Source organism: Bufo bufo, chromosome 3 (genome assembly GCF_905171765.1).
Source record: "Bufo bufo chromosome 3, aBufBuf1.1, whole genome shotgun sequence".
Lineage (NCBI taxonomy): Eukaryota > Metazoa > Chordata > Amphibia > Anura > Bufonidae > Bufo > Bufo bufo.
The window spans coordinates 564,397,508-564,423,568 of record NC_053391.1 but is presented as its reverse complement, the minus strand read 5'-3'; the positions used below and the strand labels follow the sequence as shown (position 1 = coordinate 564,423,568).

Here is a 26,061-nt window from a genome sequence, read left to right as displayed (position 1 = left end):
GGGGGGGGGGGTCTTTAATGCTAAGGAAAAACGTAAGATCCGTCACCACCCCTGACATGTCAGTTATGGTATTTCACCACAGTTCTGGAGCATGTATTCCTATGGTTATGTTGTGAAATTCCTCTAGTCATAAACCTCTAGCAGGAATGATGAAGGTACAAGTGGGTGTTACTAATAGGGGGGGGGGTCCCTGAACAGTGTTCAGTGCAGCAGGTGTCAGACTGCATGGTCACACCCCAACTTAAATGCTTTGGAACAGTGATGTGGTATACAATTACATGTCAGGAGTGGAGACAGGTCCTATAATTTGAAACCCCTCATTACACTTTCCATGCCGGTTACATGTGACTGCTGTGTTCGGAGATTTAGGAAGACCATGCACTGTACAGTTTGTTTTTATAAATTTATTAGAACAATTTCAGCCTTAGAATGAAGATTGTATCTCCTCACAACTTACATCGTGCTGGAAATGCATTGGACCAAAACATTTAATGCCACATATTTGCTTTAAGGGCTGCTTTTACAACAGATTTAAGAAGAACGGCTTTCCACCAGTCTGTACAATCTTCAAGAACAGATCATGTTTCTGCCACCTTTGTATCAAACCACTCGACCATTTAAGAGGGGGCTACTTTCCCCACTCATGGAGCGTCCAAGGGCATTTTGAAAAAAGAGGCGAAGAGATGTACGATCAGGGAACCAGTTAGAGGATTGCCCTGTTCTGAGAGGCGTGTAAGTCTTCATGTGTCTGAGGGTATAGAAAAGTAAAATAAATGCACAACATTACCACCTTTTAAAGGATCAGTTTATATAGAAGATGCAGTGGTATATATATATATATATTTTTTTTTTTATTTATACTCCAAGTACCAGCTATACCCATGGCAAGCTGAAGAGAACCAGCCACCACAAAATGCAGTCTATACTGCAGGCAGTATGTTATAGAGCAGATTGATAGTTTTATGGGAAAAGATTCAGCAAAAATTTAAATCTTTGCCCTATGTCCTTAAAGTGGTATTCCCATCGTGGCCATTGGGGGCACATCACTAGTATATGTCCCCAATGTCTGATAGAACAGTTCCCACAAAGTACCAAAGGGCGCACCATGCATGTGTAGCTTCATTCATTTCTATGGGAATGCCAAATAGAGTTGGCTCTGCAAGCCCCACAGAAGTGAACGGAGTGCTTCCAATTTCAAAGGGGCTTCCTAAATTAGCCGAGCATGCTGCTCAGCAGTTTGGCAGTCCCATAGAAATGAACTTAAAGGTGGCCGCACATGCAGTGTGTCCTCTGGCACTTTCCGGGCTCTGTTCTAAGTATAGGTCAACATCTGGCGATATGCCCCTAATGTCTAATATGAAATTGAAAGTGTAGTTTCCTTCTCAATGCACCTTGATTCCTTCCTTTGTCCCTGAAGACAGGCGCCTGGAGAACTATCAGTGACACATGCAGTATGACATCAGTAACAGTTCTATTTATTCCTTGCCATACAGGCCCTTATACATTCATGCATACATGAACAGCTGCAGCTCTCATTATAATAATGCTGACTAGGAACATTTCCATACAGACAGAAGGTCAATGTAAATATAGTCACCTTCTAATATGATGTCACCCAACCTCCTGTCCTTCATACAGCTAATTCTATTTAACCCTTCAGAAATAACCCTTTAAGATGACCCCGTGAACAGCTGACAGTGAATGAGCCATGTCTGTACACAATTACACAGAATGCTATAAAATCACTGATAACACCTCCCCCATGTACAACTGAATAAGAAAAAGCAGAGATCAAATGTATAAAATACAAGGTAGTGATTTTTTTCCCCCCCATAAAACTAGATCAGTCTGCTCAGCTCCTCTTGCTCTACAACATGCAGATTGTATTGAGTTTTGTGGTAACATGTCCTCTTAGTGCCTCCACAAATAATGAACGTGAACTTGCCTAATAGCCATAAAACTACATGGTAACAGGTGTGGCATCACTGAATATGTTTATACTGACTTCATTTGGAGCTGTATTAATGTATTTCTAACAAGGTCCTCTAGGGTTAAAGGGGTTTTCTGAGATTTTTATACTGATGACCTAGCCTCTGGATAGGTCACCAGTATATCATCGGGGGGGGGGGAGGAGGAGTCCAACACCTGCTGTGGCCTTCTCATAGCTTACCAAGCACAGTGCTGTACATTGTACTGTATAGTGGTTGTGCTTGGTATTGAGCTCAGCTCCATTCACTCCAGTGGGGACCGAGCTGCTCCTACGCCATGTGACCAATGAATGTAGTCAGTGGCCTAGGAAAAGCTGCGAGAAGGTTGCAGTGCTCACAGGAGTGCTGCTGCCTTCTCAAACAGCTGATCAGCAGGGGTCCTTGGTGTCAGATGTCCATCGATGAAATACTGATGACCCATCAGTATAAAAATCTCAGATAACCCCCTTTTAACCTCTTGTGGCAAATGGACATAGCCAAGGGCTCCCCCTCATCAGGCCACCACGCCATGATGGCAGCAGCTTTACGGTTACCATGGTATACAGATTCCTCCAGGCTTGGAGACTGAGGGTCCCATTAGGCTTAGTTAGTGTAAGGCCTCATGCACACAACCGCAAAAAAATAAAAATTGTGCATGAGGCCTAAAACTGACGTTACCCTGCCATACAAGAATATTGCAGAGTAGAATATAGCCATCAGCCCCACTGGCTCATCAAGATCAAAGTGGAATGTGATTCAAATAGCCTTTTCCCATAGCTGCTCATTTATAGTAGATAAATATATACCATATATAATTTTTATAATCAAACACAACGGCGGAATTGCCATTTGTCACTTCACAAAAATAATTAAAGTGATCAAGAGTCATATGTATCCCAAAATGATACCAATACAAACTACAGCCATCCCGCCAAAAACAAGCCCACAGTTACATTGGTGAAAAAAAAGTTAGATGTTATATGGAAATGCAAAATATATTTTTTTATAGTGATTTTATGCTGCAAAAAAAAAATTAAAAAACTAACTAAATTTGATATCACCATAACTTTAGACAGAATATAGTTCATACATACAGCATGGAGAACCCCCATATAAAAATTATTTTTTCACAGCCAAGGGGTGTTTCAAAATGGGGGGGGGGGGGGGTCACTTTTTGGGAGTTTCCACTCTTGTGGCATCTCAGGGTCTCTTCAAATGCAACATGGTGCCTAAAAATCATTCCAGCAAAACCTGCACTCCAAAAACAATATTGTGCACCTTCCCTAATGCGCCCTGCCCTCATACAGCCGTTTACAACCAGGGATGTTTCTGTAAACTGCAGAATCAGGGCAATCAATATTGGTTTCACTGTTGACCCTTGCTGTGCTACGGGGGGGGTGAGGATTAAAATAAAAAAAAACACATTTTTACATTTCATTTACATTTTCCTGTGGAACACCTAAAGCAGGCATCCTCAAACTGCAGCCCTCCAGCTGTTGTAAAAAAAATAAAAATAAAAAAAACAATGCCCTGCTGTAGGCTGTTTGGGCATGCTGGGAGTTGTAGTTGTGCAACAGCTGGAGGGCCGCAGTTTGAGGATGCCTGACCTAAAGGATTAACAAAAAAAATAATCTGAGGGGTGTAGTTTATAAAATTGGTTCATTTGGAGGCTAATATGTCAGCCCCTTATAGTGACTTCATAACTGATTTGGTCCTTAAGTCATTTAAAAAAAATTTATTAAAAGCTTCTAAAAAAAAAAAAAAAAAAATTCCGTATATACTCGAGTATAAGCCGACCCGAGTACAAGCCGAGCCCCTAATTTTACCCCAAAAAAAAAATGGGAAAAATTATTGACTCGAGTATAAGACTAGGGTGGGAAATGCAGCTATAATGCAGAGTGTATGTGTATGTGTATATAATGCACACTCTACATTATATACACACACACACACACACACATCTGCAAGAGGGTGACTCCCTGTATTTAATGCAGAGTGTGTGCATTATATACACACACACACACTCTGCATTAAATACAGGGAGCCATCCACAGATCTCCCCCCTAAACAGTGCCATCCACAGATCCCCCCCTAAACAGTGCCATCCACAGATCCCCCCTAAACAGTGCCATCCACAGATCCCCCTCCCCCCCTAAACAGTGCCATGATGGCACTGTTTAGGGGAGGGGGGGGGGGGGGATCTGTGGCTTAGTGCCAGCCACAGATCCCCCTACAGTGCCAGCCACAGATCCCCCTACAGTGCCAGCCACAGATCCCCCTACAGTGCCAGCCACAGATCCCCCTACAGTGCCAGCCACAGCAGTATGCTTACTTTGTCTTTGCTCCGGTAATACAGGCAGTGCGGGGAGCGGCGCTCACTCACTGACGTCACGCGCCTTCTCCCACTAGGCGGCGCAGGCGCGTGACGTGAGTGAGCGCCGCCCCCCGCACTGCCTGTATTACCGGAGCTAGACTAGACTCTAGTATAAGACGAGGAGGCTTTTTGAGCACAAAAATATGTGCCAAAAAACTCGTCTTATACTCGAGTATATACGGTAAGCTTTCTAGTGTCCCAAAAAAATAATTTAAAATTTAACAATGATGCCAACATAAAGTCGACATATGGAGAGTGTAAAGTAATTCTTGTATGAGGCACCACAGTATTGAAATTTAAATTGTGGCGGGGGACACTAGATTTTTTAAATCAAGTTTCCTGCAGGTTTTGGATTTAAATAAAGGTAAATTACAACTCAAGTTTTCCACCAACATGAAGTACAGCATATCACTAGAAAATTGTTTCAGGATGGCTTAGATAAGTGAAAGCATTCCTAAGTTATTACATAAAATGACACCTCTGCAGAGGCAAAGTGTTAACCAACTATCATTTTCCTAGTCTCCCAAAATGTGGAGGAATATGTTAGAGGTTAGACATCCTAGCTGCTAAGGCAAGATGTTGCCAAGGCGGCTATGATTGTTGTAAACATCATATGGGTAATGTCTTCACAAGCCCCCATCCACTTTAATATGAAATACTCACCTGTATGTGTAAGCAACAGTCGCTACAGCCAGTGCAACCAGGAGTACACCAATTGTTATAGCAATTCCACTGACAGAAGATGCTGCACCTATAATATATGGAGGCATACATCACAGCATTCAGTTATGTAGAAGAGCTGTGCACCATGTTCACATCAGTGACCCTCCCCCCACCCATATGAAGCATATGGTTTAATATCGCTACAGAGATTCAAATCAAGTTTCAGCTAAACCCTTCTGATACCATAGTATTAGTATGGAGAAAAAAAAAAAAAAAAAAATCAACACCCCAATGCAACAGCACTCTGCAAATACAATAGTGCCATACTCACTATAATAAGTAGACTAGTGCCAATACAGTCATGAATTCTTGGCAAATACATTTTGTACAAAGTGTGTTCCTGTCTGCCAACGACAAGGTGCTTTATTTAGGACAGGAACCTACACTAACTACCACCTCCTCTGGGGCCTCCATTAAATTCAGCGAATGCAGGTTCCACATGCATGCTGAGCACACACTGTATTGTACCTCTTACAATACCATGAGTATGGCACTATTGTATTTATTAGTTGTGTTAGCAGTGTATGTTTTTGCATAGTATTGTATTTATGGTTTTTAGACTGAGAAGAGACTAGTAGTTTTATAGCTTAATCTGGTATGCACTTTACCAACTTACCTGATGATACACTAACTTGTGCACTAGCAACAGCCAAGCTGACATCGTCAGCCAGGGACACATTAACACAAAAGACTCCAGTTTCATTGAAGACTTGCCGCAGTACTAGCTGGCAGTCAGAAGAGGGCTCCACTGGGTTACAGATAGTCTGCTGTGGATTCTCACAGTTTGAGTCAGAAATGACAGTACAAGCTTGTCTTGGTACACTGTAACGACAAAGCAATTATCAAAGGTCAAAAAAAAGTAGTGTAGCCTATAGCAACCACCATCATACCCAACCTGTACTGAACTTTAGGCAGTAGACATTGCTTTGCATGCTGCTCCATTATGCTCACCTTCCTTGGCATGTAACAGTGAGATCCACAGTGTTTTCAAGCCCAGCAGCCACAATTGGTTCCACTTGAACAATCTGTACACTTGCAATGCCAGCTGCAAAAAAAAAAAAAAAAAAAAAACCCATTAGGTTGGTGGAGTGGGAGGTCACACACCCACCTACCTCTTATAACACTAGGTACTTACAGACAATTTCCAGGTCACTGGCAAATGTTCCATATCTGTACAGTAGGCACCCAACAAATGGTCCCTCGGGAGCCTGGCGCTTGGCAAGTAATAAGACTTCTCCATTAGCTTCTGTGACTGGTACTGTTTCATTGGATGCAACCAGATCAGTTACTGTTGAGAAATATTTATACCATCATTAATAGGATGACCAATATCCTTCCTGTACCCAATATTACTTAAGGAAATTTAGTTGTAAAAAAAAATAATATTAGTCTTCCATTTTAATAGTGATGGGGGGGGGGGGGGGGGACATATGCAATTAAATGTTCCCATACAAAGAGGATAGTACAGCCATTACATGTTATATGAAGCTCAAGAACAATTTGTTGCCTACAAGACATGATTTTCTTGTTTGCATTAAGTAATTCAAATCCTTACCACCATATTGAAAGATACCAGAAGCCCTATACATACCTTCTGCTGGTGCTAGTGTAGAGGAAACTTCAGTGTCAGTACTTGGTGCAGCAGTTTCATCAATGCCCTCAGCAAGCGGTGTTTCAGTTTCTACAGACTGGGTAGGCACAGCCTCAGTTATAACTATTGCCAAACTACTAGCTTCTGTGCCAATTACTGCTGCACTACTAGGAATGGCTTCCTGTGTGGCTGGCAAGCCATCATCAGCAGGCATGACTTCAGTTACAGCATCTTCACCATTGACTATAACCACTTGTGAAGTTCCAGGAACAACAGTCTGTACAACTGTTTGATCTGTTGCCACAGGTTCAGAATCCATGTTAAGGTCATTTATTGAAGCCTCAGTTACAGACGAATCTGATTCATTGAGTGACAGTGTGGAGTTACTTGGAACTGGCACAACTGTACCACTGGGAACCACTGTGGGAGGAAGAAAAAAAAAAAAAAAAAAACATTCTTAACTTTCTAGCCACTACTGTTTATGGGTATAAAGTCCATAAGAAGTTGTCAGTGTTAAGCTTGCAAGTGCCCTGTCTGTTAGATTCAAAGTGCCTAATTAAAATAAATGCCAAGTGGTCAATAAGAATGCCTCAATATAAATGGCTGAGTAAGCTCAAATTATCTTTTTCTGCTTATGCCAGGAGATGTGATCATAGATACTGGGGTCAAATGCCTATATAAAGTAGGAGGGGGGGGGGGGGGGAAAAAAAAAAAAAAAGTTTGAGGGTGTAACATACCTGTCGATTGTTCACTGTTGGTTGTAGCAGCTTCAGTGGTGGGTGCTACTGGTATCTCTGTAGTCACTTCCCCCTGTGCAGTTGTTACCACAGGAGCAGCACTACCACATGGAGAGATCGGAATGGCAGCCTGGACAACAAGCTTTGGATTAAAGACACCAGGAGAAACATATGTGTGAGTAACACCTGTATTCCGAGTTATAAGTGTACCACTCTCATCTCCAAAATCCCAGGAGAAAGATATGTCAGATGTCTGGAGATAGTTGCTAGGATCATGAACTGCTACAGAGAAGGACACCGCTCTGTTCTGGATGAAGCGCTTGTCCTCCTGGTCCAGATCAAGAACTTGGGATATGGAAACAGAGACTGGTATCTGATCTGTAACATACAAGGTTCATTTATATCAAAAACAGGAACTTAAAGCTACTGGGAGCATGTAGGATAGCACAAGCCTTAGATGCCACCAGACTCTAGGAAACCTTGATCAATATGGTCAACATTAAAAGTTAGTCTCCTGAACTAACAAGGCAATACTCTACAACATTCACTTCAAATGTTGAGCAGCTTAGTACCCCATCCAAATTAATTGAAATAGCAGGTTCTGATGGTTCACAAGCTGTTTCCAACTCAATATGGAATTAAATTTCATACCAGTTATGGCAAATTGAGAGGATGTGCTGCCAATAGGGATGAATTTCTGCCGTCCTCGATAATGGTAGACCACAACATCCATTGTGTATGAGCCAAGTGGAACGCCATCAGTCTCCACTGTTAGATTGGAAGTGGGACCATCTATTACCTGCCAGTACTTCCCTAGAATAAACCACAGCTTAAATTATTCATATGTCAACTCTTAAAATGACCAGTCAAAGTTTTTTGGTAAAGAAACCAACCCCATGCTTGCCAGACATAGACAAATTTGCTGCGTTTCTTCTCAGCCTCACGTGGGAATGGACGGCCATCTGGAAAGGTACATTTAGAACCTTCTGACCACTCATCAGGGTAGACTGGTTCACCAGCTGACACCCAGGTACCTTCATAGAAAAGTTAAACATTTAGTTTAGTGTTCAAACTCACTTTAATTCAGTATAGAACTTTGGCAGAAATACTACTTACTGTTATTAGTGCAGTTTTGACTCCATACAACCTGCCCATCAGGCAACAGAGTTTGATTACGGGGAAAGTTCAACTGGATGAAGAATGAAACCTTTGCACCAGTCAATGTTGGGGCATCATTTTGGATATTGAAAGTCACTTGGCCTCCTGCATGGGAGGATATTGTAACACAAGACTAGTATTAATGGATGATCCCATAGTACAATTTTTTTTTTGCATTATACCAGCCATGTATAAAATAACCAGTTCTTTTAAACAGAATATGAATGTACTTAGATCATTATCCCATTTGAGTACAAGAAATTGTAAGACAACTCAATTTTCTGACCTCTCCAACAGTCCCTCTTCTGTGCTTCACTTCCTTTCCATACAGGGTACATCTGGCTGTTCCATGACTTAAAAGGCAGACGTTTCTTACTTTGCACCTCTATATTGTTCTGCTGAAGTCTATTTCGTGACCCTACAATATAAAAATTGAAATGACCAATATGAAAGCTGTTCCATTTTAAATGTACCAAATGCCATCATAAGTTTCACTGAAGTGTGAGGAATTTATAAGGTCACATGAGATGGATTAAAACAAAACGGATGTTAACACAGAGGTTCCTCTGCAGTATGACCCCCACATTCTCAAGCAGGCTTCTTGGCTTAGAGCCCCTTTGTATCAGCATGTGATGCATGATCTGGAGTCATGCTGAGGGGCTCTAGGCAGAGATGGGTCACATGGGAATTCAATCCTTTTTGGAATCCTACATGTGATTCTCAGCTGAGGTGTCTAACCTGAGGCTTTATGGGAGTATGGTTAATAATAATGTTCAACCTCCAGCCATTAAGTGGGCAATAATTTTAGGCTACAATGTGCATACCTTTATAGTGTAGTATCAAATGATATACTAAAGACCTTGGACAACTTTACTTTTTTGATGAGCGCTTGTTAAGGAGTCAGTCTTTAGTGTACATCTTGCTAAAACACATTAAAACTGTTAAGAGAATATTTTTCAAGAGAATCTGGCAGCTTCAAGACTAGAGACAGCAGGGTATACTCTGCATCCTATAGAGTCCGATTATATCATTTTTATCTTTTATTTCACTTGTGTTCAGACACTGCTCAAACAAACCAGCAGTAAAATGCATTTAGAAGACAGTCTTCTCCATTATGTGCATGAGCTCAGGAGTCCTCTCAATGCATTGTACTGACAGTTTGTAGGAGCACAGAGTCAGAACACGAGTATGGAGATAAGAGTTACATAATTGGACTCACTTGTTTCGGAGCAGATAGAGTCAAACCCCAAAATAAGCTACATCTCCAGAGTAAAAGATGGCAGGAAGGTGGGTCCAGGGAACAAGACACTGTACTAGAGTAGTTGATACTGGATTACAGCACTGTACAACAGGGCTGTAATTTTCTAAGAGAAGGTCTCCAATATGGTACTGTATAAAGACATAGTATGTAGAGCAACACAGACAGTGTGCCTCCATTGACCTAGTTATTCAAAAGCTTATAGTTACGTGCCCATAGGTTTCTATGGGCCAAACATGCCAAGAGTTTCAAAAATAACTTCTGTACCCCATGTGTATTCTATAGAAAAAAGTGCCAGTATGCCTATAAAAATAAAAGCCACCTCATCCAGTTTAAATCTGGCATTGTACTACACTGTGCCTTTGCTTTGTTTACTGGATATATCGTTCAGTGCCTGGCATCCTGTCCGTTAAACACAAAGGTTTCTCTGCAACACCAGGCATGCACATGGACATGGGGCCACAATGCTGGACAGTGGTCTATACTTCATAGAAGTCATACAGTGGTTCTCAGGCTGAATTGTTGGGGGGGGAAATACAGCACTAATCAGGTTATATGTTTCTAGTCTGGGTTCTTCTAAGCACTTGTGCACACCAGAGATTTACAGCTCTGCAAAACATGAGGTGTAAAATGGTGCCTTAGGCCTCTTTCACACGAGCGTGACGGATTAGGTCTGGATGCGTTCAGTGAAACGCACACCATTTTGCAAGCAAGTTCAGTCAGTTTTGTCTGCGATTGAGTTCAGTTTTTTCTGCGTGGGTGCAATGTGTGCAAAATTATGGACAGACCTGTTGAAATGAATGGGTGAGGATTCAGTGCGGGTGCTATGTGTTCACGTCACACATTACACCCGCGTGGAAAACTCGCTTTCGTGAAAAAGGCCTTACTGTAGTTCCAAAAAGTCCTTGTGTAATGTTCCATTAGATGCTTTATTACAGAGCTATTCTCTAGAAACACAGCTAGACTGAAAGCTGAGGTCTCAGATACATCCTATCCGGGCAAGTATTGGCAATGTGGAAATGCCACTTCAGATGTATAACCATCCTCCAGAAATGCAACAGTTAAGACTCATGCACACAACCGTTCCTTTTTTTGCAGTTTGCAAACCCCGGATCCGCAAAAACGGAAGCTGCCCGTGTGCCTTCCGCAATTTGTGGAATGGGCGGCCCATTGTAGAAATGCCTATTCTTGTCTGCAAGACGGACAAGAATAGGACATGCTATATTTTTTTGCGGGGCCACGGAACGGAGCAAAGGATGCGGACAGCACATGGAGTGCTATCCGCATAGTTTGCGGCCCCATTGAAGTCAATGGGTCTGCACCCGAGCCGCGAAAAGTGCGAGTCGGATGCGGACCCGAAAAACGGTCGTGTGCATGAGGCCTTACTCATTGGCTAAGTGATCAGTGCTCAATCATGGAGGGGCGCGAGCCCTTGGGACCCAACAGGATTGCCCTAGTTTCAGGGCCACAGTTACGAGGAGATTTCATGGAGGGGCAGGGTACATGCTTGATTTAATCCAAGCTTCTACTAGTTGTAGCTGGGGAGTGTGCATCAAGGGGATTTAAACTCCTGGACAAACTTCCTGTGTCTGGATTTTTATTTTTAAATACTGGAGGAGCTTTTACAGATATCAATGAACACATTTACAGCATTTAATATGATCTATATAATTATTCTGACATAGGCAAATACCATAAAATCTATTAATTATGGTTTTCCGTTTGTCCATAACTGTCAAAGAAAAAAAAACTCCTCTATGAAAGATTGGAATATAGAGCACTGGTCAAGCATGCACAGCGCCACTCTATTCAATAGCTATGGGACTGACAGTCAAGCAGGCCGACGACAGGCAGCATGCACGCTCATCTAGAGCTCCATTCAGAGTACCTGCTATGACTACTACCCTTATGCTGACATATGTGCGACTACGTATACAAGTAACAACAACTTCAGTTTTACAGACAACTTCTAATTTGCTATGTAAATCAGTTTGGAATCCGTAGGTTCCACAGCAAAATGGCTTTGGCACCAAATGGTTCAGCTCTGAATATGATAGATTGAATTAAGTGGCCAAGTGTCACAGCTGAAAAGTAACCCAAACAATTTATAGACCACATCTTCCTATACATGTTAAACCAACTGCATGATGACTGGAGAAAGGTTTTTCCCTTTTAGGAATGTACAGGTCACAATGAATCAGATATACTTCATCCAGTGGTAAAACCTCAAGTAATCAGGAAAAAAAAAAATATATAATTTTTTTATGTAGACCAAGGACAATTTCACAAGAGTGAGTTTTCTGTTAGCATCTGAACAGAACATACACCCATTCATATCAATGGGTATATGCACTGTTTGTTTATCTGGTAGTTCAGGAAAAATCTCAGCAGGTTCTCTCCTAACATTTCCCCACACAACAAAAAAATTAAAAAAATAAAAACACTGAAGGACTGTCCACTTTTCACTGTTTATAGAAGATGTACATGAAGAATCACTCAACATACATGTAAAACATCAGGCATTGATTGCATCAGCACAAAATAAATGTACCAGCTCCATATCACTCTTAGGAAATAAGCCTAAAATGTATCCCAGCAGGTTTCCTGCACTCATATGGATTACTACATGTCACTGCCACCAACCCTGTACAACCAGTACACTAGCAATGAAGTATTATTGAGACCTTAAATTAGGAAATATCAATGCCCAGAAGCTCCTGGTTGATCTAGCTTCCAGGACATAAAGTTCTTTTGGTACTCACCATTCTGAGCCTCTATCCCAGCACACAGCAGCCACAAAACAGCGAGGTACCAGATTCCACTCATGCCTTCTGCTGCCTTGTTCTACCAAAACAGGACTCCGGCACAATGGAAGAGATGAACTGGGAAGCCTCCTATTAAAATAACCATTAGAAGTTCATTAGCATAACCATACCTCCACCACATGACTTCACATGGATTAATACATTCCTGTTCATCTCACAAGGCTCTCTGGCCACAGTGGACACAGTCAATGTTAGAGACCTCAGGCAAGGTATTTCATGTGATCGCCTTCAGACTTCTCATAAGATGGCAACCGTGTGAAGAAACTGTTCCATTACATAAACTGCAGAGATCGTAATCACAATTATTTGCACAAGTTCTCAGTTTAGAAGCTTCAGCAATGTCGCACTTTGGGGGCAATTAAAAGGTGTTTTCCAGGAATGGATAATGATGACCTACCTTCAGCATAGGTCATCATTATCATATTGGCGAGGATCTGAGTCCCAGCAATCCCATTGATCAGCTGTTTAAGTGAGCCACCACGCACACAGGAGCTCAGGTGAGCCCAGCCAGCTCTTCAAGCACAGCACCAGGTGACTGATGTATGGCATAGGCCTAGGAAGAAGGCACAGCGCACCAGCTGATCGGCCGGGGTCCCAGGTGTCGAACCCCTGCCAATCTGATATTGATGACCTATTCTGAATAGGTCATCAATATTGATTACGAGAACCCCTTCAAGGGACTTGCAACTATTTTAATAAAAAAAAAATTATATAGTCACAAGTCCCTTTTTAACAAGCTGTGCAACATTATTCAGTCGGACAGCTAACAATGGTGGAAGGTGGTGAAAAACTACAGTACGTCGTCCAGGCTCTGGGGTAGTTTTTTTTCGCCAGGCACAAAGGGGCACATTTTTTAGGCCCTGCACTGGCAGTAGTTCCGCCAAAATTATGAAGAGGCGCAGGCCTCTCCATAACTTCAGCGTATCCAGCGCTGGTCTAAATGTAAGACAGCTTTTCCTGAACGAAAAAAATAACACATGAAAAAAGAAACAACGCTCATGTGCACAGACCCATTGAAATGAATGGATCAGGATTTAGTCCTGATGCTATGTGTTTGCTTCACACATTGCACCCTGACAGAAAACTCACTTGTGTGCACTCATATGCTGTGGATTTTGTTGAAGGAATTTCTTCAACTGAGCAAGTTCAATTAACTTTAAAAAGATCACTATTTATTGTGGCTTTTTTGGGGACATCTTACCCATCCATTGAAAAAGGGTGAAGTCCTCACAAAAAAAAAAAAAAATATTTATATAAATCATGCTCCAAAGCAAATCATCAAACACAAGTTGTGCTCTTTAGAATGCTCATATGACAAGACTGGTCTGACCAGGCATGGGGGCATATGCATTTTAACAATTTAGCATAAAAGATTTTTATACTGAGGATTAGGGGATGAGCAAACTTGTTTCAAGTTCAGCATATCTAAGAATTCCACTACCATGAACCACAACTTATGGTCTGTAGTAGCAGAATCCATAACAGAATTCTTATATAAGCCAAACATGAAAACAGAAGTTCATTCAACACTAGTCATCAGTATCTTATTGTTGGGGAGCCTTAACACCCAGGACCTCCAGCAGCAGCACCTCCTGTGAGTGCCACAGCCTTCTCACAGCACCATACATTGTATAGCGGCTGTGCTTGGTATTGCACTCAGCCTCATTCACTTCTATGGGGCAGAGCTGCTCTTAGGCCACATGACAGATGAACACTGCAGCACTACTACCTCCTAAAACAGCTGATCTGCAGGGGTCCCAAGTGTCAGACCCCCACCGATCAGATACTGATTACCTATTCTGAGGATAGGTAATCAGTAATAAAGTCTCAGAAAACCCCTTTAAACACTGAAAACTGTCAGATATTTGGAAAATAAACTTCAGAACAGCCACCACCTCTTCCCAGTTACCTGCTCACACAAACACTTACCTACCTGTTCCACTAGAATGCACTACTATGAGCCTCTCCTTTATACCGAGGCCCCTTGAGCTCAGCCCTACTTCACCTGCTGATTTACACCTCATTAGCTTCCCTGCTAATGAAAGACTATTGCCCTGATTTGAGGTCATAAGATCCTTTGATGCCACTGAACTGTGACCTGCTGTCAGTATAATCCCTCTGCTACATTCTTTTTATCTTTCAGAAGAGTTACCAAAACTGGAATACAAAAAATGCCTATGTAGCAAGCAGTCACAGCGAGGTTTTATGCCATCTCAGGAACTCGAACTGCAGAATGAAGAGATCACACAACATCATAATTGATTTTATGTGTCCGCGATATCGCGACAGCAGCGCAACACATGGATTATACTTCACAGTAGAGCCCCAGCATAAAACAATGTCTCCAATCAGGACAGCTGATCATAGAATATGTTAGGGAGAGTTCACATCACCGTTTTTTTTCCGTTCTTCTGATCCATCCAAATAAAGAAAAAAAATGGATCCTGTAAAAAAAAAAAATGGATCCTGTGCATCAGTTATGCACATATGGCATCTGTTTGAGTCATTTCCATCAGAGATCTGTTATTTTAGATGGAAAAAAAAAGTACTGCATGAATGGATGCCAAATGTGCATAAGAGCTCATGCACACGACCGTATGTATTTTGCGGTCCTCAAAACATGTATCCGCAAAAAATACGGATGACATCAGTGTGCATTCTACATTTTGCGTAACAGAACAGCTTGGCCATAATAGAACAGTCCTATCCTTGTCTTTTATGTGAACAATAATAGGACAAGTTCTATTTTTTTGTGGAACGGACATGTGGACATACAGAAACTACTGTTGTTTTTGCGGACCCTTTGAAATGAATAGTTCTGCATATGGTCCACAAAAGAGGTTTGTGTGCATGAGCCCTAAGCCCTATGCTGAGTTCACACTTAAGTTAGGGTGCATTCACATCACAAAAAACGGATCCTGTTGCATCAATTGTCATCCGTTTAAGCCATTTCCGTCTGAGATCCGTTTTTTAGACAGGAAAAAAGTCCTGCATGCAGTACTTTTGTTTCCATCTAAAAAAACGGATCTCAGACTGAAATGGCTCAAACTGATGACAACTGATGCAACCGGATCCGTTTTTTACTGGATCCTGTAAAAAACAGATCCTATGCAATTCTATGCATAAGGGCTTGTTTACACGACCGTGTGAAGCCTGTGTCCATGCCGTGGACCGCAAATTAAATGGGTCCGCGATCCGTTCATTCCGCAAAAAGATAGAGCATGTTCTATCTTTTTGCGGTGCGGAGACACGGAATGGAACCCCAGGAAGCACTCCGTAGTGTTCCGTTCCGTGCTTCCGTCCCGCATTTCCGGATTTGCGGACCCATTGGAGTGAATGGGTCCACATCCGTGATGCGGAATGCACACAGAACGGTGCCCGTGTATTGCGGATCCGTTTGTGTGAATGAGCCCTAACTGATGCAACAGGATCTGTTTTTTTATCTCTCTCTCTTCTTCTGACGGAACAGAAGAACGGAAAGCTAAACGGTGATGTGAATGCACCCTTAGGCTACTTTCACACTTGCGGCAAAGTGATCCAGAAATCAGTTCCGTCCTTCCGGCAATCTGCATGCAAACGGACAGCATTTGTAGACGGATCGGGATGCGGATCCGTCTCACAAATGCATTGCAAGAACGGATCCGTCTGTCCGTTTGTCATACGGACAAATGGATCCGTTTCTATTTTTTTCACATTTTTAAAGGTCTGCGCATGCGGATTGTAACAATGCCTAAAACGGACAAGAATAGGACCTATTTGTTTTTTTGCGGGGCTACGGAACGGACATACCGATGCGGACAGCACACGGTGTGCTGTCTGCATTTTTTGCATACCCATTAAAATAAATGGGTCCGCATCCTATCCGCAAAAAAAACGGAAAGGACATGGAAACAAACAACGTTCGTGTGCATGAGGCCTAAAAAAGATCTTCAGCCACATGAACTGAAACCAATGGATGGTGTTTTCAGGGAATTTGGGGCGGTTTCTGGCACTGAATCCACGCTAAAACTTGTGCCAAAAATCCATCTTGTGAACCTACTCTTAGGGCTCTTTCACACGAGCGGATGCGGTGTGTGGAATCCGCTGCGTGAAAGAATGCCAAACCCCGCTCCGGACAGCAGAAACACAGAGCATTACCATAATTAATAATGCTCCGTGCCTCTCTGTGATCTTTTTACTACAAAATCACAGTGAGATAAAGTTGTCACCTTGATTTTGTAGTAAAAAGATCACAGAGAGGCACGGAGCATTATCAATCATGTTAATGCTCTGAGTCTCTGCTGTCCGGAGCGAAGTTTGACATTCTTTCACGCAGCGGATTCCACGCATGGCATCCGCTTGTTTGAAAGAGCCCTAGGGGCAGGCATGGCCAACCTGCGGCTCTCCAGCTGTTCCAAAACTACAACTCCCACCATGCCCTGCTGTAGGCTCATAGCTGTAGGCAGTCTGGGCATGCTGGGAGTTATAGTTTTGGAACAGCTGGAAAGCCTCAGGTTGGCCGTCCCTGCCTTAGGGTATGGCTACATGGAGTGGCCGTGGTATGGTAAGGTTGTGGCCATGCTGCAGTCAAGAGCTGCCTGGCCAATTAGCTGCAGCTGCCTTTCATTTAAAGGGAACCTGTCATGTTGACTGTGGTGTCTTAGCAGCAGGAGGAGCTGAGCAGATTGATGCATAGTTTTGTGGGGAAGGATTCAGTAAAATGTATTAACTTATTAACTTATATTCCTGCTCATTCTGGGCTGTGAAGTCAAGGAGACGGTCCTAACAGAGATAGACAGCTCTGTATACACAGTCATAGAGGGAAGGATGTCAATCACTGATAGGACCGTCTCCTGGACTTTCAAGCCCAGAATAAGGACTCATTCACACGACCATGCCGCAAAACACGGATGCCGCCCGTGTGCCTTCCACAATTTGCGAAACGGAACAGGAGTCCCATTATAGAAATGCATATTCTTGCCCACAAAATGGACAAGAATCGTATGAGTCGTCAACACAGTGGTGAGGGTGGGAATGGTATGAGGATTCACATGAGTCGTCAACACAGTGGCCCAGTCACAGAGTGGTGAGTTAGCAGCAGCATGAGGAGACCATAGAGTGTTGAGGTGGCAACAGCTTGGGGACACCCTGTATATTTAAGTCTAAATTGAAATGTTTCTTAGGGGATTTGAACTCACAACTATCTACATTAAAGGCAAGAACTTAAACCACTGAGCTTTAGAGCGCAACGCTAAACTATTGCTGAAAAACCTCATAGAAGTTTCTGTTGCATTAGGTATTCATATACAGCAGAAGTATTTTATTTAAAAAAAAATTTGTAATTTAAAAAAAAAATGTATGGCACAAAATAAATATGGAATTACTAAAAAAAATATATAAAATGATACCTCTGATATATATGAATGCATAATTCAGGGGAAACTAATAATCAGGTTTTTACCCAAAATATATTTGCAATAGTTTAACATTGAGCTTTATACCTCAGTGGTTAAGATTCTTGCCTTTAATGTAGATGGTAGTGAGTTCAAATCCTCACAGAAACATTTTAAAAATAATGACTTAATAAAACTTAAATACACAGGGTGTCCCCAACAGTGAAAAAGTTTGATGTTATTGAGAAAAAAATGGAGCAAAACCTAAAATATGATCAAATAACACCCATATTAACCCACACCAACCTTTTAAACTTGTGTAACCATTTTTTTTTTGCTGGGAAAAATTGTAGAGAGGAGGGGTTAGGGACGGGATTAGCTTTACTTGAAGCAAGGAGGCCGCTGCCCCCTTGACTTCAAGCCTGACTCGGAGACAGCGCCAACCGACATTAAAACACCGTTTTTAAGTATGAAGAAACACAAAGAGGAAAGAAAAACATGATTAGCAACACACTGGGGGATACTGTAAGGTACTGTGGTCGGTTTAATATGCGTTTTGCAGGTGACAGGTTCCCTTTAAAGAGTACAATTTTGTCCCGAAACATGGCCGTGGAATATTCCATTGTTCGGACCTCTGTCACCCTAGCATACAAATCAGAAACCCGTGGCGGTTCAGGGATTTTCCAAGCTCGAGAGATTAGACAACGAGCTGCTGTTAGTATCAATAGTAATAACTTGAGTGAGTGTTTTTTAACTTGAATGGGGACCACATTAAGCAGGAAGGACATAGGATCAGGTTGGATTTCTACTGCAAAAATATCACTCAGGAGGGTGCTCACTCCGGTCCAATAGGGGCGTATCTTGGGGCAGTCCCAGAAAATATGAGGCAATGTACCCCTATGTAAGCTGCATCTCCAGCAGTCTCCCGGGACTGCTGGGTTCATTCTATGGAGGAGGTCAGGAGTGTGGTACCAGTACATTAAGATTTTATATTGGTTCTCCTGATGAAGTACCGACATAGAGGAGTCCGGTAAGGCCCTCCCCAGATACTCCTCCCACCGCACCATGTAGGAATGCCTTTGAACCCGATCGGGGAAGGGGGTCTGCAATATGGAGTAAATCTCAGAAATTAGACCTTTCGCCTCTACCCCTTCCCTGCAAAGGCGTTCAAAGGGAGTCGGGAGGGAAACTGTGATCCCTGAAAAAATGGACTGTGCGAAGTGACTAATCTGGATATAAATTAAATTGGAGGAGGGGGGAGATCATATTTGGTCTGGAGGGTAGAAAACGGCAAAAGGTCCCTAGTGAAGGGGTCCACAATATCTGCAAACCGAAACACCCCGTGCTGAAACTATGGTCTGGTTGTGGACGTGGTAAGACTAGCAGGAAGCGTAGGGTGATACAAAAAGGAGGTCATGGCGGAGTGGTTAGAAACCAGAGGAAATTTGCCACTGCACTGCTGCCATATGAGTCTGGTACAAGCCATGGGCCCTAAGAGATCCTTAGCTGGTATAGTCTTGTGAGATCCTGACCATAGCATGGAGTTAGGATGTATAGGAGCTAGCCAGAGTCTTTCTACTTGCATCCAGACAGAGTATGGGTGCAAGGAAGCCCAGGCCGTGACAGAACGTAGCTGGGCTGCCCAGTAATATTTGGACAGATCCGGTACCCCTAGTCCACCCTGATGCCTACTAGATAGAAGGACCGACCGTGGGATTCTATGACTCCTTCCCACCCATATGAATCTAAGGAGGTGAGATTGAATGGATCTCAGATCTTTGAGGGGAACTATAATCGGTAAGGTCTCAAAAATATACAGAAGCTTGGGCAAGATCGTCATTTTAGTCGCAGCAATACGTACCATGAGAGAGAGTGGGAGAGCGTGCCACTTGTTCAGGAGACCCCTGATCTCTGCATATATGCATGGGAAGTTAGCTTTATAAAGCTCCCCATATTGGGGAGTGAGGTCAACACCCAAATATCGCAGGGATTCTGTCTTCCAATGGAAAGGGAAGTTATCCCTAAGAGAGCCCAGGGCCATCTGAGAAAGATTAAGAGGGAGGGCCTCAGTTTTATGGGTGTTGACCTTATACCCCGAGAGTCGACCAAACTCCTGCAGGATAAAGTGGAGGTTTGGTAGGGAAATATGAAGCTTGGTAAGGGTAAGAAGGATGTCGTCTGCATATAGCGATAGCTTAAACTGCCTGTCCCTGACCATAACACCTCTGATGTCTTGACATGCCCTGATTTTGGCCGCCAGGGGCTCGATACACATGGCAAATAATAGCAGAGATAGGGGGCAGCTTTGTCTCGTCCCGTTAGCAATGCATATGGGTCGAGATTGAGCATGAGGTAGTTTGATTGTCGCTGTGGGGGAGGAGTATAGGCTACGAATGGCTCTAATAAAAGGACCAGAAAGGCCATATGCCTGCAAGGTAGCAAAAAGGAAAGGCCAACCTAAACGGTCAAATGCCTTTTCAGCATCTAAACTAAGAAGTAGTGCCTCCTCACCCGAGCGAGATATGACATCTATCAAGTCAATGTTTCTTCGTGTGTTGTCGGCCCCCTGATGGCCCGGGACAAATCCCACCTGGTCTTTGTGGATCAGGGAGGGGAGAAAAACATTTAGTCGGGAGGCTAGGGCTTTGGTGTAAGGTCTGAATTAAGAAGGGCAATGGGCCTGTGATTATGACATTCGTGAGGATCTTTCCCAGGTTTCGGAATCATCGTGAGATAAGAGTGAGACATTGGGGCAGGTACTGCGTTGCCAGCTAGAAAATGATTAAAAAGGGTTACTAAGTGAGGGATTAGTTCAGTCTTAAAAGTCTTATAATATTTATATGAAAAGCCATCAGGCCCTGGGGATTTACCCTCAGATAGATGGTCCACCACTTCCCCTATCTCCTCTGGCGTGATCGGACTATTAAGGGTGGCAAGGTCGGAAGTCGATAGGGTAGGAAGGTGACAGGATGCCAAATAAGACCGGAGTGTACTATCTCTAAGTCTCTCATATGAGGGGAGGTCGGAGGGTAAATTGTACAGGGAAGAGTAGTAGGTCGAGAACCTCTCTGCTATCCCTCTGGGGTCATAGTGGATTGTTCTGTCAGTCCCCCTAATAGCACTCTGACCCGTTTGGGAATTGCGATTCCTGAGTTGTTGTCATGCCCTGCTCAGGCTATGTGCGGAGGTCTGCCAGATTAGCAGCACGTGTCTAGCCTTTTGTTTTGTTTTGGAGTCAAGCTAGATCCGCCTCCCTTCAGGTGCACTGGGTGGGGTCATTGGTTTCAGTTTAAATCACACCCACTCCCAGTGTTCCCTGTGGGTAATAGCTTCTGTCTGGCTCTGTGTTTGCAAGGAAGGAAGGATTAGCTGTTCCTGCTCAAAAGATAAGTTGGTTTTTGTTCTCTTGTGGTTTGCTGTCTAGGCTGTTAGAGAGACGTCTGCCCCTCCAGGTTTGGAGGGAGCAGGCTGCCTCTATTCCCCCTTTCATCATCTTAGGGATTTTTAGGGTATTCTCAGCCCAGGCACGAGGACACGTTATTCCCACCTTAAGGGTCTGAACGTGGGTTTAGCAGTACAGGGAGAGCTGGTAGGGATTTATCAGGAGGGGACCTTGATCCCCAGGTTCTCGCCTAGAAACTTGTTTGTTTATTTATCTGTGTTTCTATATCATGTCCGCCGTGACATTATAACCCGCCAATACGTTGACTGCCATTGCTCAGCGGTTTTGAGATGGAGTCAATTGATGCGCTAGTTGATCGCATGCAGGGATTATCCCTAGAGGTTGCGGATCTGCGTAATTCGGTCACACGGTGTCAGAATGCTCTGGCATCAGGTGCAAGTCAAATTTATGGGGAGCCTAAAGTCGCGCTCCCTGATAGATTTGCAGGGGGTGTGGATGACTTTATCCGCTTTAAAGAATCATGCAAGTTGTATTTTCGGCTGCGTCCATCTTCATCTGGTGATGAAAAGTCAGAGGGTTGGTATAATCATTTCTCTGCTAAAAGGGGACGCGCAATCCTGGGCCTTTTCTCTGCCGCCCGGTTCTCTGGCCCACCGGTCGGCGGAAGAATTTTTTAAAGCCTTGGGATTAATATATGATGATCCAGATCGAGTCTCGATGGCAGAATCTAAATTGCGCAATTTATTACAAGGTGAACATACTGCAGAGGCTTATTGCGTTGAGTTTAGGAGATGGGCTACCGAGTCAGAGTGGAATGACCCCGCGTTATGTAGTCAGTTTTGTCAGGAGTTATCTGAGAGATTGAAAGATGCCCTTGCCTTTCATGAGTACCCGGATACATTGGAGAATACAATGTCTTTGGCAGTACGGTTAGATAGACGTATTAGAGAGAGGTGTAAGGTTCCCTCCGCGCAAGGGATCCCTTCTGTGAGTGGTTTCATCTCACCTGCTCCCCAGGGTGATATTACATGTAACTCTGGGGTAGGGGAGGAACCCATGCAGCTGGGTCAGGTATCTTTCCGTTCTGGTCGTAGAGACTTTAGGAGGTTGCATAAACTATGTTATTACTGTGGAAAAAGTGGTCATTTTATTTTTGCTTGTCCTTTCGTTAAACCGCATGTTGATGAGAAAGAATCACCAAGAGGTTTACTTAAAGAAAAAAAAAAAACATTTCTGACACTTGGTAGTGTGAATTGAGTGGTGGAGCAAGCAGGTATGCAAGCTCCCTGTAGTACTCGTTTTCTCCTTCCAGCTATGGTGGCGCTAGACTCAAGACATTTTTTTGTTGAAGTATTCATTGACTGTGGTGCTGGGGTAAACCTTATTGATTTTCTTTTTCTTCAAAATCTGGGTCTAAGTACTTGCACTTTAGAAAGAGAGATTCCGGTTTTCGCAATTTATTCTTCCCCTCTTTCTCAAAGGAGTCTCACTCATATTGCTCATGGTATTTTGTTAAGGGTGGGTGATTCACATGTTGAGATTATGTCTTGTTTTGTCATGAAGGACTTACCCGCTCCTATAGTCTTAGGGTTACCATGGTTGACAAAACATAACCCAATTATTGATTGGCAAGCAAGACAGATCATTGGTTGGAGTGAGTTTTGTTCAGATAATTGTCTTGGCACATCTATCTCTGGTGTGTCTACTACGGCTCTACCTCTGTATCTCTCAGATTTTGCGGATGTCTTTTCGGAGGGTGGGGCTCAGGAATTGCCCCCTCATCGTGACTATGATTGTCCAGTTAATCTCATCCCAGGGGCTAAGTTGCCAAAGTCTCGGCTTTTCAATCTTTCTCAACCTGAAAGAGAGGTCATGCGGAAGTAAATTGCCGACAGTTTGGCAAAAGGTCATATTAGGCCATCTAAGTCTCCAGTGGCAGTGGGTTTATTCTTTGTAAAGAAAAAGGATGGATCTCTGAGACCTTGTTTGGATTTCCGGAAATTGAACCGTATTACGGTCCGTGATCCGTATCACCTTCCTTTGATCTCCGATCTTTTTGATCAGATTGTTGGAGCCAAGGTGTTCTCCAAGTTGGATTTAAGAGGGGCCTACACTCTGATCAGAATCAAGGAAGGGGATAAGTGGAAAACGGCCTTTAACACACATGAGGGTCATTTCAAGAATCTGGTTATGCCTTTTGGGTTAACGAACGCGCCAGCGGTATTTCAGCGATTCGTCAATGACATTTTCCATCCTTTTGTGGGGAGGTTCGTAGTAGTTTACTTGGAGGACATTTTAATTTACTCTCCTGATCTGAAGACCCATCAGGATCACGTGAGACAGGTTCTGACGATCCTTCGGGAGAATAAATTATATGCCAAATTGGAGAAATGTGTGTTTTCTGTGCAGGAGTTTCCGTTTCTGGGTTATCTGCTTTCTGATTCTGTCTTTCGTATGGACCCCGAAAAGGTCCGGGCGGTTCTGGAATGGGACCGACCGGAGAATCAGAAAGCTTTGATGCGGTTTCTGGGGTTTACTAATTATTATAGAAAATTTGTTTTTAACTATTCTACCATTGTAAAACCTCTAACCAATATGACTAAGAAGGGCGCCAACGTCTCTGTCTGGTCGGATGAGGCATTGCAGGCCTTTTCAACTATTAAAGAATGTTTTCTGTCTGCTCCCATTCTGGTGCAGCCGGATGTGTCTCAGCCATTCGTGGTGGAGGTTGATGCATCAGAGGTGGGGGTTGGAGCAGTGCTGTCTCAGGGTTCATCTCCTGGCAAATGGGTTCCGTGTGCTTTTTTTTCCAAGAAGCTCTCGGTCGCCGAGAGGAATTATGATGTAGGAGATAGAGAATTGCTGGCCATCAAATTGGCCTTTGAGGAATGGCATCACTGGTTGGAGGGGGCGTCTCACCCCGTTACTGTATATACGGATCATAAGAATTTGGCTTACCTGCAATCTGCCAAGCGTTTGAACCCTAGACAGGCCAAATGGTCACAGTTTTTTACCAGGTTCAATTTTGTAGTTACTTTTCGCCCGGGGGTTAAAAACGTTAAGGCAGAAGTGTTGTCTCGCAGTTTTCCTGGGGGATGTGATTCAGAGGATCCTGCTCCGATTTTGACTGATGGGGTGGTGGTCTCCGCTCTGTATCCCGAATTGGAGATGAAGGTGTTGGGAGCCCAGGAGGGGAACATCACGATACTGTCCTTGCTGGACATCCTGGTGGTAAGTCCACCTGTGATCTTGTGTCCCGGAGGTTCTGGTGGCCCGGGTTACGTAAGAGCGTTGAGGATTACGTGGCAGCCTGTGAAACCTGTGCACGGTCAAAGGTTGCTCATACTCGACCTGCTGGTTCACTTCTTCCTTTGTCTATTCCGTCTCATCCTTGGACGCACTTGTCTATGGACTTTATTACGGATCTGCCGAGTTCCTCCGGGAAGACAGTAATTTTGGTGGTTGTTGACCGTTTTAGTAAAATGCCTCACTTTATATCGTTAGCTAGTCTGCCCAATGCCAAGACTCTTGCGCAGATTTTTGTGGATAATATCGTGAAATTGCATGGCATTCCTTCTGATGTGGTTTCTGATAGGGGCACACAGTTTGTCTCCAGGTTTTGGAGGACGTTCTGCTCTCGGCTTGGCATTCAACTTTCGTTCTCTTCGGCTTTTCATTCTGCAGTCGAATGGGCAGACAGAGCGTACTAATCAAAACCTGGAGACCTACTTGAGGTGCTTTGTGGCTGAGAATCAGGAGGACTCTTCCTCATTCTTGTCCCTAGCAGAGTTTGCTTTGAATAACCGTAGGCAGGAGTCCACGGGTAAGTCTCCATTTTTTGGCGCATACGGTTTTCATCCTCAGTTTGGTACCTTTTCTGGGACTAGTTCCTCTGGGATGCCAGAGGAGGAGAGATTTTCTTCTGCCTTGTCTTCTATCTGGCAGAGGATCCAAGTGAATTTGGAGAAGATGGGTGAGAGGTATAAGCGAATGGCGGACAAGAGACGTATGACTGGTCCGGACCTGTGTGTGGGTGATCTGGTGTGGTTGTCTACTAAAAATATTAAACTGAGAGTATCATCTTGGAAACTGGGTCCAAGATTTATTGGACCGTACAAAATATTTGCGGTGGTCAATCCAGTGGCGTTTCGTATGGATCTTCCGCAGACTTGGAGGATCCATGATGTGTTCCACAGGTCTTTACTGAAAAAATATGTGAAACCGGTGGAACCATCGCCTTTGCCTCCTCCTCCTGTTCTGGTTGATGGAAATTTTGAGTTTGAGATCTCCAGGGTTCTTGACTCAAGAGTTATTCGGGGTTCCCTTCAGTACCTGGTACACTGGAGGGGATACGGTCCTGAGGAAAGGATGTGGGTTCCGGCTCGGGATGTTAGTGCCAGCCGTCTGGTGAAGGCTTTTCACAGATCCCACCCGGATAAGGTTGGGCCAGGGTGTCCGGAGGTCACCCGTAGAAGGGGGGTACTGTCATTCCCTGCTCAGGCTATGTGCGGAGGTCTGCCAGATTAGCAGCATGTGTCTAGCCTTTTGTTTTGTTTTGGAGTCAAGCTAGATCCGCCTCCCTTCAGGTGCACTGGGTGGGGTCATTGGTTTCAGTTTAAATCACACCCACTCCCAGTGTTCCCTGCGGGTTAT

At 43.6% G+C, this 26,061-nt stretch overlaps 1 protein-coding gene across 1 annotated transcript; it reads right to left on the bottom strand.

The window, feature by feature from the left end:
- Positions 1-395: 395 nt before the first annotated feature.
- Positions 396-12,685, bottom strand: PMEL (premelanosome protein). The gene is made up of 12 exons (XM_040422160.1): positions 12,571-12,685; positions 8,837-8,968; positions 8,509-8,655; positions 8,286-8,426; positions 8,044-8,205; positions 7,393-7,770; positions 6,656-7,075; positions 6,200-6,352; positions 6,016-6,109; positions 5,681-5,886; positions 5,005-5,092; positions 396-748 (listed from the first exon to the last, which is right to left on the bottom strand). The coding sequence occupies exons 1-12, from the start codon at positions 12,632-12,634 to the stop codon at positions 601-603; spliced, it is 2,133 nt and encodes a 710-aa protein (XP_040278094.1). The 5' UTR covers positions 12,635-12,685; the 3' UTR covers positions 396-600.
- Between the last annotated feature and the right edge of the window lie 13,376 nt (positions 12,686-26,061).

What these genes read in the sequence shown, in the direction of transcription:
- PMEL (XM_040422160.1), bottom strand. Translation starts at nt 12,634, where the DNA reads ATGAGTGGAATCTGGTACCTCGCTGTTTTGTGGCTGCTGTGTGCTGGG. An exon ending in GAAGAGGGACTGTTGGAGAG is followed by an intron (nt 8,656 to 8,836) that starts GTCAGAAAATTG and finishes CCTCCCATGCAG; the next exon opens with GAGGCCAAGTGACTTTCAAT. An exon ending in CTATGTCTGGCAAGCATGGG is followed by an intron (nt 8,206 to 8,285) that starts GTTGGTTTCTTT and finishes GGTTTATTCTAG; the next exon opens with GGAAGTACTGGCAGGTAATA.